We start from the raw sequence: 14,342 nt of genomic DNA on the forward strand, positions 1-14,342 counted from the left end.
ACTTGCCGTAAGTGGCTCTAGTGATTGATTAAACACCTTAGCTTTTCTTTGGCATTTAATCAATTGCAGCAGCAGTTTATTGCTCGGTGTATTACAAAGTAAAAGAGATTATTACTTAATTATTGTGAAAAATAGCAGCTTGCAGTTGTTGCTAGCATGGGTATGTGTCTGTGCTGACATTGGTGTCACATCATCCTTTCCTTTGTGCCTCCAGGTCTCCACGCTGGGTGCGAATGTGTGATTCCCAGTGGATCACGCACAGTCCTTCCCGCAGCCATCACCAGCATAGGGCAATTAGCAGTGTTAAATAAATAATTACTTATGGTAGGGCTTCCCACAGTGCAAAGAGCCCGACTCTGTCGCTTGCTTGGTGCCGCCAAACCTGCCTGAAATTTTAGGCATTGTTTTTATGAACCAGCCTGTGTGAATATGAGCTGACTGTCGCGTACAAACCACTTTTGGGAGCAGTTCAGCAAGAGTGGCACTGGTACCAAGAGGTATTTTGACAACCCAGAGTGCAGCACCAGATGTATGTACAACTGGAAATAAATCAGATATGGGGAATATTACTGGGGGGGTGGGGGGTGGAGTGTGAGAAAGAAAAAACCCAGCATTTTGTGACATCCTCTTGAGGATCTAGGAAATGGCAACTCTTCTGTGTTGACACCGGAGGTTTTCTGCCTTGGCTGCAGAATTGAATCCATATGCAAGAGTTCAGAAAGAATACTGTGGTGTGATAAAGCATTAAGGATTCAGGGCAGCATACACATCTGTGCTTTTAGGGGTATAACAGGTGTCATGATCAGTATGTGTTCTCAGCATCTGCTTGTGGCATAGGGTCTAACCCGCCCGTGTGGCCATCCAAAGGGACAGTTCAATATTTAGAATTTTTAAAATAGGGTTTAATTCCTTGGTTTGCTCCTGACTCTCTGTGATCATGGGCAAGTGGTTTTGCCTCCTCCTGCCTCAGTTTCCTACTGTGAAAGGGAGTACCCATTTTTCTCTACCATAGAGAAGACTGTGAAATTAGGGACTGTTAGCTGCTTCTCTGTTGAAAACAAACCTTCTTAAAGCTTCGATCCTGCAGGGATTCATATGAATTAAAGCTGTGCCCTTGACTTGACCAGCCACAAAGCATCCACTGCAAATTTTAAGCATTTTCCCAAATGACTTTAGGTGTTGTTGGGGTGGGTGGTTGGGGTGTCATGCGGGAACAAAACTGAACCTCGTATGTTGTTTATTTTTCCTCTGTGATGGTAGTAGAGGTCTGACCATTGCCTTTCTAGGCAGCTGTGTGAACCCAAGAGGTTGGTAGTGCTCATGGTAGCTTTTGCTCGTGCTTAAAGCTGGCGTTGCCTGTGCATAGTGATGCTTTGGCCAGTCTGTATCTGTCACGCTGCATCGTGTGCGGTTTTGTGTCACTCGTGCAAAGGCTTTGCAAGTACTCAAGCAGACTTGGAGCGAGCAGACGTTGACTGTCCAGTGACAGACAAAAAGCTCATGTTTCTTTGAGAAGGTGCTGGATGGTCCTAACCATTAAAAGAGTTTATTTTCTTACTCCAACAGATTTCCCCTCCCCTCCTTGATGTTACCAAATTTATCATCACTTTTGTCTTTCAGGTGTAACCTGTCTTTAGTGTTGCAGACACATCAGCCATGCATTAAGAACTGGGCCCTTACTTTAATTCAGTATGACTTTCTTTTTGTCCAATAATTTCACAAGCACTAATGCACACTTCAAATGCAGGAGATACTTTGATCCCCAAATTGTTCAGCACTTCATGCAGGAAAAACCATAGGCCACAGTCATGAAACTCCTAGAGGATGGCTGCTGGCTTCCTGTGGCAGAGCTGATTGTTGTTTTCCCCCCTCTCCCTTCTTTGCTCTAACCATTTTGTCTGTCTAGCTTGTCTTGTATTCAGTTTTCAAAGCAATTGCCATGAAGGGCTTCCTTTTTTTAGTGCCTAAAAGGGAACAATAGATTTTTAGAATAAGCATATATTATATTTTATATGACTATCTGTGTACCATAGATATCATATTGATCGTATCTGTAATTTAATATAACATACTGAGAAGTTCAAGCTAAATAGAAATTAGTATTTTTTATTACTATATTTTATGAAAAGGTCTTTAAATGTATCCTTAAGTGCACATGACATCTAAAATTATTCCATGCTGGATTCTTGAAAAAGTAGATGACCTTTTCTCTTGAAATTGGAGAGTGGTTTTTCCTTAACAGTTATATTATGCACAGAAGATGAGATGTTAACCAAGATGTTAAAATGTATTGTTTCCCTTTGAAAGCTAATCCTGTTCCTCATTTTCATTAATGTTGGATCATTCATTTTCCTTTTTTTTTCTTTTCCTTTCCTTTTCTTTTGCAACTGTTTTTGCATGAAAATGCAAAGTAGCAATAAACAAATTTTTTGTAAGACTTGCTTTAAGACTCTTCTCTTTCAGATCCAGTTAAAGTTTTTAAGTTCAGTTATTTTAAAATTCATATTCTTCTGTTCCGTTAACAAAAGTAATGGAGAAATATAATGAGGTGCAAAGCGATTTTCTAGCCCTCACTAATCAATAAATGCCAATAAAATGGGGATGGTGTAATGTCCATAATTTAATTGTCTGCTGTTACCAGGTCACCACGAGACAGCAGCAGAAGCGGGGAGAAGCTGGAATTGGCCATGTCCAACCTCACTGCGGACGTCCTGGAGTTACTCCTGGAGTTTGTTTATACAGGTTCTTTGATCATAGATTCAGCCAATGCAAAAACCCTGCTGGAAGCTGCCAGCAAGTTCCAGTTTCATACTTTCTGTAAAGTCTGCGTTTCATTTCTAGGTAAGAATCTCTGCCTCTAGTAAGGTTTTAAAATCTCGTGCTAAGGTTTGTAAACCTGTCTTTGAACAGCTCTTAAAAGATAATTAAGAAACCCAACATGAAACAGAGTAAAGTGAAGTAAAGCATCAATAATCTGATCTGTGATTTGTATTTCGAATGCTTACGTGATGGCTAGTGGAAAATGGTCTAGAGAAGTGTAGCCTGTTTTTTGAGTGGCAACAGCTTTCACATCTTGGATAACCTGTTTTGTTGAGTTTCTTTTTATACTTGGAATCTTGATGACATTTTGTTTCCCAGAGAGTGATCTCTGCATAGATACCAGGCTGTAACACACAGGTTGTATATAACTGTGACGGCAAATTTTGGGTTCTACACCAGGCCAGCTTGGTCAAACACCTAAAGGGTGTGGAGGTGGGCTCAACAGTGGAAGAATTCCTGCAAATCTGCAAAAAAGTTAATGACTGCATTGCAGTATCTGCAATTTTCTTGCATTTTTGAGAAAGTCCTTCTTTACATATCCAGTGTTCCAGGTTGAAAGTTCATGGGGTTTGTTACTGCATACAGAGGTATGGCCTGATGCCATCACAAAGGTGGGTGGAAGGAAAGGTTGCTGTGCACACCCCTGGTCACTGCTGTGCCCTGTGTGCACAGGGAGCATTTCCTCAGTGAGAGTCTCCAGAGCAGCATCTTCGCCAGTGCCTTGGTCCATCATCTCATGGCTACGAGAAATCTATTCTTGTCCGGAGCACCATAGCATCCTGCTCCTTTCCCTTTCCCTCTGCTTTCCAGCACAGAGTATTTCAAAACAGTACAAGACTTCCAGCTCAGCTAAGCTGTACTGGCCTGAACTGGAACCAGACAGACCCATTTCTGTGATGGCAGAAGGGAAGCCAGAACTGGAGCTCAGCTGAAACACACTGGTTCAAATTCCTGCCTGTACCACAAGCCACTCCTTCACTGTCATAGCTGTAATATCAGTTTATGAGCCAGTAATAATTTAAAAATTACTAACACAAATTTATTAATACAAAAAATTTGATCTTGATATTATATGACTTACTTCCCAGGTATAAGTACCAGATAACCTTTTTTTGACATCTGATTTCTGCTTGGGCTTCCTTAACTCCCAGCTTGGTGTGGGAGACATCATTCTCTCTGAAGCCCAAATGAACTGTAGGTTCTTCTTGGGCAGTTCTGATTTAAAATTGACATCTACTATTGCAAAACATGGAAGATGAGAGTTTAGAAAATGTTGCACTCAAAAAACAACAAAAACCCTCAAATGCGTCCAGTTTACTGCTGTGTTAATTTTCACTGCTAAGCCAGCCTGCTGGCAAGATGAGTGGTGTGACTAGGCTGGTACAATGCAGGCATCAGTAAAGAATCGCTGGCATTGTATTTTCCTTTCCAACGTTTTATATGTCCCTTATTTCAAAGTCCATTCTCAAATGGGTGGGTACTGGTGATGTGAAATTTATGTTTTGCAGTCCCACCATGTCGACTGTGCAATTTGAATGAGTCTATGGCTCTGGCATTGCCTTCTTCCAGCTTCCCTTCACCACTTTTTTACAGTGAATAGATCTTGCAGCCTTTCCAGAAACACAGGGTGTGTTTCAGTTGTGCTATCACTGAAGATTCAGCCACAAAACCAAAATACATTTATTTCACTAAATCAGTGTGAGAGTTCTCTTTTCTGATAGTTAATATTTTAATTCAGTGAACCATGTTATGGTATGAAATAGCAGAGTTGGTTACAAGTTCAGTGATATATGGAGAGTCACTGGAACTTTGTATTCTCATTTGGAGAATTCACAGAGTGTAATTGCTTATTTTTATTTATAGCTGTGACTCAATTGCACTACAGAGACAGCAGAGCATTTGCCATCTGAAAAGTTTGGGGAAAAGCATTTTGTCTTCTCTGTGGCTGTGTTTTTATTTTTCACCTCAGCCACCTCTGCTCTACACAAAGTAAAAATCCGGTAAAAATCGGGTTTTTTTCCCAAAGGGTCTCTGGAGGGTTCGCCAATATAAATAGTGAATCTTTCCCATCAGTAGCCATGTCTAAATAGGGAAAGAAGGGGAGGGAAGTTCAAAGAAGTAAAACCCCCAAATTATTAACTCTGTTCATCATAACACTGCACAATCTCAGAGGAAGTTCAGGTCATCCTTTTTCAGCCATGAAGATCCAGAAGGATCCTGTCTGGTTGATGTCCAAGCAGTTTTTGTGTGTCTATCCTGGGCCTCTCAGCAGCCTTGAGCAGAGACTCAAATTTTCATGCACTTTCTGGTGAAAATATATGGCAAGATGTGTTAGGAAAGTAGTCTCATTTCAATGGGAGATTTCTTAAGTGGCTTCCCTCGGATAATTATAGCCACGTTCTCTCTCTTCCCCACATGCTGTCTCCTCGGCTTTTGTCTAGACCATGAGAAATGACAACAGTTTTGTGCTGACTGATGCAGTGATGGTGACAGGTTCATGCAGGCACCGTATGATAACTGGGAAAATGTTTGCAAACTGGTCAGCTTATCATAGGTATTTCCTCCACCCATATGGCAGAAGACTTGAGCAGTTTTTTCTTCATTTTTTTATATTTGTTTTACACTGTCATCGCTGTCATGGCTCAAATTGGGTTTCAGGTGATCAATCAGTATCACAGTTTGGGTCCATGGTGCATGGACACCCATCACAGCAGGGAACACTTTCTGAGCCTCTACTTCAACCTGCTGCTGATGAAGGAGAAGTAGTCTTCTTTAAGTCTAAAGGAGTTGGTGGAACCTGGTAGTTTCATGGACCAGAATAGGAAAGAACAGGAGCTCTGAATTTTCTTAGTCTCCTGAGCACAGAGCACAGAATTAATGTTGGAAAGAATCCTAGATGGAGCAGTGAAAAAAACTGAACAATGGACCAGTGTTGAGATCTGCATGAATAGACACCTGAGGAAAGAAGAGGCGTTTATGGTCCTTATGAATTCAAAAGAAAGTATTATGGGCAATTTTTTTGTTCATCCAAGTTGGAGAATTTTGAGCCAGCTGGTGAACCTCACTGCCCAGCACTGGAGAAACTATAATATATAAACTTCAACTATATCTGGAGATAGGAGAAAGGAAGAATACTCTCACAGGAGAAGGGAAATCTTTTGGACAATTCATTAGACAATGAATGCATCCAAAAGTCTTCCACCTGTCTCCCATCTTCACATGTTTTTTGACACCCATAGGAATACCTGAGGAGTAAGTTCCCCAACAGAATGTACACAGAGTATCACAAGGAAGTACACATTTTGTGCTATTTTTAGCGATACCCAAGTCATCATCTAGAAAGCATCTCTAAGTGAAAATGCAGTGCTTAATGTACACAAGAGGGGGTTTACAACCACCACTGAGCTTCCATCATACTGTTACCAAAATCTCACAGAGTAATCCTTCCTTCCTGCACACAGTCTTTCTCTGGCTTTATCTCAAGTCTCCCCACTCCCAGAAGTGCAGTTGGAGCAGTCTGCCTGGCTGATTGTCTCCTGATGACTCTGCACAGGATCCAAATTCACAAATAACACAGTGGAAAATACCAGCTGCTGATCTGCATTATCACATATAGGAACAAATATGCTAGCCAGCACTGTTTCAAACAAGTGAGAACCTACTAGATTACATCTGATATCCTTAAAGTCCACTCACGAGTCTGTTACAAACTGTCCTTGAGCACTGGGAATATTTTAGCAGTCAGCATCTGTGTTCTGAATGGAGACAAGGTGAAACTTCACAAAAATGTGTTGTTACAAGTCCAGTGTCACTGTGACAAAACAACAATTATTGTAAACATGCCAGTGTCCAAGGAAAAGCAGCTCAGGAACACACAGAGCAGAACTGGTCCTTAGCTGTCTTTGTCATGCCAGCATTGAGTAGTACCCTTGGATTGCAGTCATTTGGGAGCTATATTATATAGCAGATGTCTGTGTCTAAGTAGTCATGTAGATTCCCTTTATAGTCAGTGAGGAGTGACAGGCACTGGTAAGGCAGGGTTCTGCTCATCCTGAAGTGGTCATGCAAAGTATTACCAGATTAATCCAGAATATTACCAGATGGCTACTTGGAATTGCTTGTTTGTGGGTGTACAGGGACATTAATGTAAATGCACAGTTGCACCACAGACAGCTGGAGTCAAGAGACATAAGTCTTGCCCCCAAATTTTGAGTCAGAGCTGAAAAATGGGGGATGAGGTGGTGTTTTTGTTCATAGGATAGAGATTTTCCATATCTCCTATAGCTGTTGCCCCGAGCTGTTTTGCTCACCTGCAATGAATCCCTCTAGTTCACATGCCAGCTCTCATCCTAAACAGATGTTGCTGTGCCCACCTTGCTGTGTGCTCATCCCATAGAAGTGGAGTGCGGAGAAGTGTGTCACCAGCCTCCTGCACATCCCCTAGTCCCACATCTGGGACCCCTCTCCCAGGGGCCTCACGATCATTCCTTAACCAGACAGGGACAACATCCCTGGCATCTGCCACCGAGGGGTTTCTCAGGGAAGAGGAGGGAGTAAAGTTCAAAGAGCCAACATGGACCTGCTTGGAACAGTGTGCCAGGCTGCATCAGTCACCCAGTATTGTAAGAGGTAGAGAAACTTGTCCAGATCTGAAGACATCAGTTGTGAGCAGTGTTTTTTCTGCCCCACACCACAGTCTCAGCTGGAAATGGGATGGGGATCTCTCCTGAGAGTGGCAAACTCAGGCCCTTGAAGGCAAAGTCTTGGAAGTCTTTAACATTTTGTGCTGCTTAATGAGTCAAAAATGATTATTACCTTCATTATTAACCCTGTGAGGATAATGTGGAACACTGTCAGATTGGCTTTTGACTTGAGAGTTTGCCAAGAGATGAAAAGAGTTTTGGCCTCTGTTAGATGATTATTTTACCCCCAGCTGTATGTACACCATGAAACTGTGCCAGCAGACAGAAGCAAGGAACCTGGAAGAAGTTTTTGGTCTTTTGAGGGTTTTTTATGGGTTTTTAAATGGTTTTTTATGGGGTTTTTTAATGGGTTTTTTTCTTTTTCTTTTTTTTAACAGAAAAATTTGGTAGCTTTGGGCTTCTTAGCTATCAGTTTACAACCTGTCTGTGGGCAGTCTTTGAGTGACAAAATCTACTGACAGCAAACAGTGCTGCTGTTGCACAGTCAGCTTGAGGAAATGGGCTCCTTGGAGTCAGTACAATCAACTGATGCAAAATGAGATAACCTAGTTTTGAGACTGCTGCATCTGTAAAAGAAAATAAGAAGACTTGGGAGGGGAAGAAAGCAAAACAAACACACAAAACTCCTAATCTCATGTCAGGTTTAAAAAAATAGAAAAAGGTGGTTCATAATCCCATTTTATTAAAAGCCACACATAGATAGTGTGCAGGTTTTCAATCTGATGAAGGCAGAAGCTGGGTGTAGGGAAGAATCCTAAGCATTTCCAGTATAAGCAATCTGATGAGAGTTTTGTTTGAAGAGATATGGGGCTACTGCACATTCCTGTCCAGTGCTCTGTCATAGTGCACTAGGATATGACTCTGCCAAATGTGATAGACCTCTCTGACAGCACAGGAGCTGCCACTGGTACTGATGCCTTTGTCATCTATTGCGGTCTATCTCTTATTATTTTCTTTTTTTTAGTCCTATATCTTAAAAGAATATATTCTGCTTATTAGTAGTGGCTTGGTTAACAAAAGCTGTGAAGAATCCGAGAGTTCCTCTTATAAATGCCTAAAATTGGTGGGCTTTTCTTCAGAATAGCTGGAAAGGAAAAAAGTACAGTCAAATGTATGGTGTAGCACACTTCTAACGCAGAGCTACACACTGTGCTGCTGCTTCTGTTTGCTGGGAAGGAGATAATGCTGTCTCTCCTCTGTGCATGATTTTCTTTGAAACTCACTACACAACGTTTAACAGAAGGCGTTAGTATAATCTGTGTTTTGCATAAGGGATGTCATCACATTCAGCAGCAACAAAGTTCCTTTGAAAAAAAAAGAGGGGGGAGGATTTTTTTTTTTTATTTGAAGTAGCTTAGTAGCTGAACAGGGCAAAAATTATCATAAAGTGACTGTAGCATTCTCAGAAATGTCCTTAGTGCTGTTTGCATTTATTCTTAAGTGTCTGCACTGGCGTTTACATCTTTGCTGTTCCTTAAAGCAACATTGTAGGCGGTAGGAACAGCGGCAGTCTCTTGGCTGGGTTCCCATCCCTTGGGAAGCCCCAGATCCTGTTATGTCAGTAGGTTTCCCCAGTGTTTTGTGGAGGCTTACACAAAAAGCCAACTCAGAAAGTACATTTCTCTCCCCATCCCCAACTCACTTGTTAGGCAGACTTTGATTTTTGTACTTTAAACCCCAATTCTAAATTAACTCAGGGTGCTGCTTCTAGTTTACTCCCTGAAATTAATTAGGGTAGGAGGTTTGTCTATGACACTTATTTTTCTCATGATCTCGGAACAAATGTGAATCCTGCTTTAATAATTCTCAGTTGCCTTTTTTGTTTTGTTTTTTGCTCATTTTAGAAAAACAGCTGACTGCTAGCAACTGCTTAGGAATATTAGCCATGGCTGAAGCCATGCAGTGCACTGAACTATACAACATGGCCAAAGCTTACGCCCTGCAAATTTTCCCAGAGGTGGCAAACCAAGAAGAGATCCTTAATATCTCAAAAGATGACTTCATTTCCTACATGTCCAATGACAGCCTGAACACCAAAGCAGAGGAGCTGGTGTATGAAACAGTGATAAAGTGGATTAAGAAGGACGCCGCAATCAGAGCTCAGGTAAAAATAATCTCAGCAGCCTCACTCTGCTCTGTTCCCATGAATGCCTCTTTTAGAATAGAAACCATCTCCATGCAATTTTAAACATACGGATGTGTGGGAGATGGGATGGGCAGTTCAGATAAAAAAAGACAAAGGGAATGCAGGCTATGCACAAAATGTATGTAATTTCAAAATCTGATCCCTGTATCTGATCATTTAGAATTAAAATCTCATTTGTGACATGCATGGTACAAAGCTGGGGCCTCCAGTTGTTGACTGCAGGCTCAGTCAGAGATAAATTGGGAAGAATTACAGTTGTGTGAGATGCTGCTTTAAGGGGATGCATTTTAGTAACAGCAGGAAATAAAAAATCCATCAGAAAATCTGTATTTCTTTTGATGCCACATACTGAATGAGTATAACTCTAGTTCATAAAATAAAGATTCTGTATCTTTATTGGCTGCTTAGATAATCCCCTGAGTTTTATATATTTATTAGAGTTAGCCTTTCCTCAACCATATGAGCTATGCAGTCTGCTCTTGCCTAAAGAAACTGAGTCTGTAACTCTGCCTGGCACTGTTTCCAGATAATGCTAGAAGCAATGACTGGATGGTGGCAATTTTCCTTGGGACCAGAAGTTGTCCCTGGTGATATCTAAAAAGCTGCTACTTGCCTTGATTCAATTCTATGTCTGAACCCCTGACCTCTCCATCTGGAGGCCAGTTCTCTGCACAGACCCTGTCAGGGCAAGGTTGTTTTCCTCTGTCCCCTTCTTTGGAGGCCAGAGTGGTTTCTGTTGACCCCCAGTCACAGTTTTGCCTGTTTTAAGGTGGACAGTTGCTTATGAGCCAGACTGGATCTGAGGGAGACACTTGGCCATGTTGCCAATGCTGTCCCACACCATGACAGTCTGTACCTTTTTGGCTGAAATGTGAATTCAAGCACCTAAACGTGCAGTAGGATGTTAAATGTGTCATTGGATGTGATCCAGAGCAGCTGCACATCCACACCTCACCTCTAAAGTGGGAGCAATAGGAATTGCTGCTCTCCCCAGGCTGCTGGATAAGGGCATTAAGGACTGTGGGGTACTGCATGCCAGGCCAAGCCTTGCTGCCTGTGCTGCTCCACCAGCTGAGCCCCTGGTCCCTGCCAGAGCCTGCAGCCCCCAGGGCCTTGCTCCTGCCCTGTGTGCCCAGGAGGTGTGGCTCAGCAGGACAATCCTGTGCTGGGGACCTGCCCCACGCTCTGACCACCTCCTCCATGTGCCAGCAGTGCCATTTAGCATTGCCCAGTGTTATTAGTGCCTAAAACATTCACACAGTATCATGGATTTACTGAAATGCACCCCTTTCTGGCTCTCACTGGCTGGAAAAAGACACTGTTTTACAGAATGTTTCCCTGAGTGCTTGAAGTTTGATGGCTCTGTGCCACTCTGAACTTAGTGTGACCTCAGGGACTATTCCCAGGGGCCACAGCTCAGGAGCCCTGCAGCAGGAGCCTGTTTGCCTGGTGCCAACAGAAGGTGTCACTCACCAGACGCTCTGGGTTACATTCTCAAAACTGTGGTTTCAAATATTTCCTTCTGCATCCCGCTGTGGCAATGTTGGGAATTTGTTTTTTGAAGTGGTGGTTTTTCTTGCTGCCACCTTCGCCATCCCCTCCTCTCCTCCTTTCGTGTTGCAGTTGAGTTGCGTTTCTGCTTTTTTTATTCCCAAGTTTCCTTCCCCTCTGTCCTGGTTCTGCAGTGCTTTTGTAGTGTATGATAGCAGTTTTATCTACTTCTCCAAATTTCTCTATGGTGCTTTGGTTTCATGCTTTACTTTACAAGAGCTTTTAATTTTTAATTTGTATTTATCCAGAGATAAGGGTTTTGAATAAATTACTATTAAAGATACCAAGAAGAAACTATTTTCCTGCCCAATCCTACTACTAAGCTAGTTTGTTTAAATAGTAGCTGTCACTTTTCTTAGTACTCTGTGCACTGCTTGATCTATTATAAAGCTCTTAGTTAAATAGGTACTTATTTTTTAAAAGTAGGAGCTCACACTTACCATGAAAAGTACCATCTTTACAGTAATGACTTCTGCATTTTCAGAGCCTGGGAACAAATAGCTTCCATGGTGGATAGGAAGGAAGGTAGACCTAAATAATCTTATTTCTAATGAAGATGATGATGAGTAAAACTTTGTGGATGGTGTGCAGTATGGCCCTCCATGCCAGGAACTGCCCAAGCTCCTGTGAGCTGCACAGGCTGCTCAGAGCTTTGGAGAACTGGGCAGCTGTGGCAATACTGAACACAGGATGAACCTTCCTGCAGGAGCTGTGCATGGATATTCTTATTTTATTCACAGTTTGGAGACAGATTTTATGAGCTGCCTTTAGACTCTTTGGGGTGGAGAACATTAGGACTGTTGGGGTCTCTTGGGAGGGTTGATGGATGCCATGAATTGCAGTAGTCCCAAGACATAATTCCAGGTCTGCTGCACTCCTCCTCACTCTGGTTATCCAGTCTGGTTTTATTTCTCTCTCCCAGAGGTAGTGCTGGCACTTAAATCCTTCAGGGCATGGATTTCCAGAGCTCCCACTTTTTTCCTATCTCCCCATCTCCCCTTACATTGACAGTTCAGGCTCTATTGTCACATTTTTATTTTCATTAACTCCAGTGGCAGGTGACTAAAATGCCTCTTTGGCAGCTTCTTCCAAGCCCTGCATTGGTGATTCTCCCAAAGGTGGAGGTCTGGCACAAACAGAGAAAGGTCTGTGCTCTTCATCTCACCTGCATGTCCATCTTCCCTGGCAGAGCCTGGCAGGGGCTGTCTCAGCAGAGACATCCCCGCAGAGGAGCTTCTCTCTGAATCAGCACCCTCTGCCCCCAGGGCAGCTGCAGCCCTCCAGAACTCCTTGTGCTGTAATGGCTTTGTGTCACTCTGCAGAGCCTGGGGACAGTAAATCTCACCACTTGTGTTCCCCACTGCAGCCTCATGCCGTGCTCTTACAACAACTTATCCATCACTGCCTCCCCTCCTGCCCGATCCCCTGCTGAAAGCCTCTGGGAAGGAGATTTTCAACAGAGCCTCCCATTCTCCTGCAAGGGCGTTGTTTGCTGTCTACCTGCTCTTCTCTGCCTTTCTAAAAGCTTTTCTTCAGGTGTCTGACTGTTTCTGCTTTTGTTAATTCTTTCCCCACCAGGCTGGAGGGCAGTGACAGGGAAGGAAGCAGAATTTTCTTGCAAGGCAAGTTGAAAAGCTGCGCCCTGGCTGATGTTTAATTGTGCACATTGTGTTCATATGAACAGTGCTCATAAAAGTGCTCTGTGGCATTACAGAAGACAGCACCTGAGCCTTGTTACAAAGAGAGAACAGCAGTGCTTTAAAGGTTGCTGATCATCTGCATAAGACAAAGAGGCAGTTCAGAGAGTGACATGTTAAATCAGGATTTGGTAAATAATTGTATCTCCCTAGTGCGTTGGAGCAGTGCCCCAGCTCCTATGGTAACATTTATGAAGCTGGTTTAGTGCTGCTGGTAGTGCAATTTAAAACTGGTCTGACCAGAAGAAGCAGCCTGTGAGGTGAGGTCAGGATTAGTAGGTAATTTCCTGTGCCAGTGGACACAGAGCAATGGTTGTAGGAGTCCTTCTGATTGCTGTCACTGAGTGCAGAGCCTGCATCTGACTGACACATCTGGGAAAGCTGCATCTACTCTTTTTTTCTGTTTATTTCTCTTCCTGACTGATGGATGAGATTGTAGGGTTTATCCTAACAGTTATCCCCTTGATAAGCTTATTACAACTCCAGCGAACTCATGCAAAAAATATATTGTATAATGGAGGCTTTTCTGTCTGAAACGAGCACAGTCTGAGCTGCCCAAACAAGGAAAGATTTCTCCCAGGCCCTGCATAGTCTTCACCTGAGCATATCCCCCAGCTCTCTGTGTGGCCTTGGGCAGGTTGTTTCACCTTTTTGCCCCCATTTCTCACACCATAAGCTGGAGGGAAGTGATGCCTCCCATGGGGGCTGTTGGGAAGATCCAGTGGATAATGAGCCATATTGTCCACAGGTACTGACGACTGCCAGAGCTGCTCAGAGCTGCAGTCATGCCCAGTGTCCTCAGAGGATGGGAAAGATGGGAAGTTGCTGGATGTGTAGCAATTTGCTGCCTGTCGAAAGCAGAGACATACCAAAGCTCATTGGAAGCTTTCCCACTTTCTCGTCCAAGTCCAAAGTTGTGTCTGTTTTCAGTGATAGGAAAAAACATAGTACCATGTTTATTAATGACAGAAAGCCTGGGAAAACAAGAGTTCCCATTGCATGAAGCTTCCCTCTTACTCTGAGAAGGGTCAAGACATGAGAGAGGGTAAATATTTCAACAAGTTGCACAAGAAGTGCTAGAAGGGAGGCAGATACTGCAGTGATGAGTGACAAACAGGAGGCTCAGCTGACAGTCACCTTTCGTTGCACTCTGCAAGGATATAATCATGTGCCCTTTTTCCAAACCTTTTAAATCATTGTGTCCAGCAGCAATGCAAAATGTCTCCACCATAAAGGCATTAACAAGCTTTCTATGAACTTGTGTCCTCAGAGGCAGATTTATCTAAACAGCATCTTCATGGTGTCTGAGAACCAGAGATGCGTAGACAAATTTGAGGTAATTTAGAGAAGAGCAACACAAATGATTAAAAGACTGAAGGAGCTGATGTGAGAAAAAAAAAGATTAAAAGATGTGAATATGCATGA

General features: G+C 42.9%; 1 protein-coding gene across 5 annotated transcripts in view; it reads left to right on the top strand.

The window, feature by feature from the left end:
• The window catches only part of KLHL29 (kelch like family member 29), a 389,016-nt gene that overhangs the window by 330,284 nt on the left and 44,390 nt on the right, over positions 1 to 14,342 (top strand). For all 5 annotated transcript variants that reach the window (XM_085056969.1, XM_085056972.1, XM_085056970.1 and 2 more), the window contains 2 exons: positions 2,642 to 2,841; positions 9,368 to 9,627. In XM_085056969.1, coding sequence (XP_084913095.1) covers positions 2,642 to 2,841; positions 9,368 to 9,627 — 460 coding nt within the window. The remainder of the gene's footprint in view (positions 1 to 2,641; positions 2,842 to 9,367; positions 9,628 to 14,342) is intronic.

This window comes from Lichenostomus cassidix, chromosome 3, assembly GCF_008360975.1.
Source record: "Lichenostomus cassidix isolate B80296 chromosome 3, HeHo_3.0, whole genome shotgun sequence".
In the NCBI taxonomy this organism is placed as follows: Eukaryota; Metazoa; Chordata; class Aves; order Passeriformes; family Meliphagidae; genus Lichenostomus; species Lichenostomus cassidix.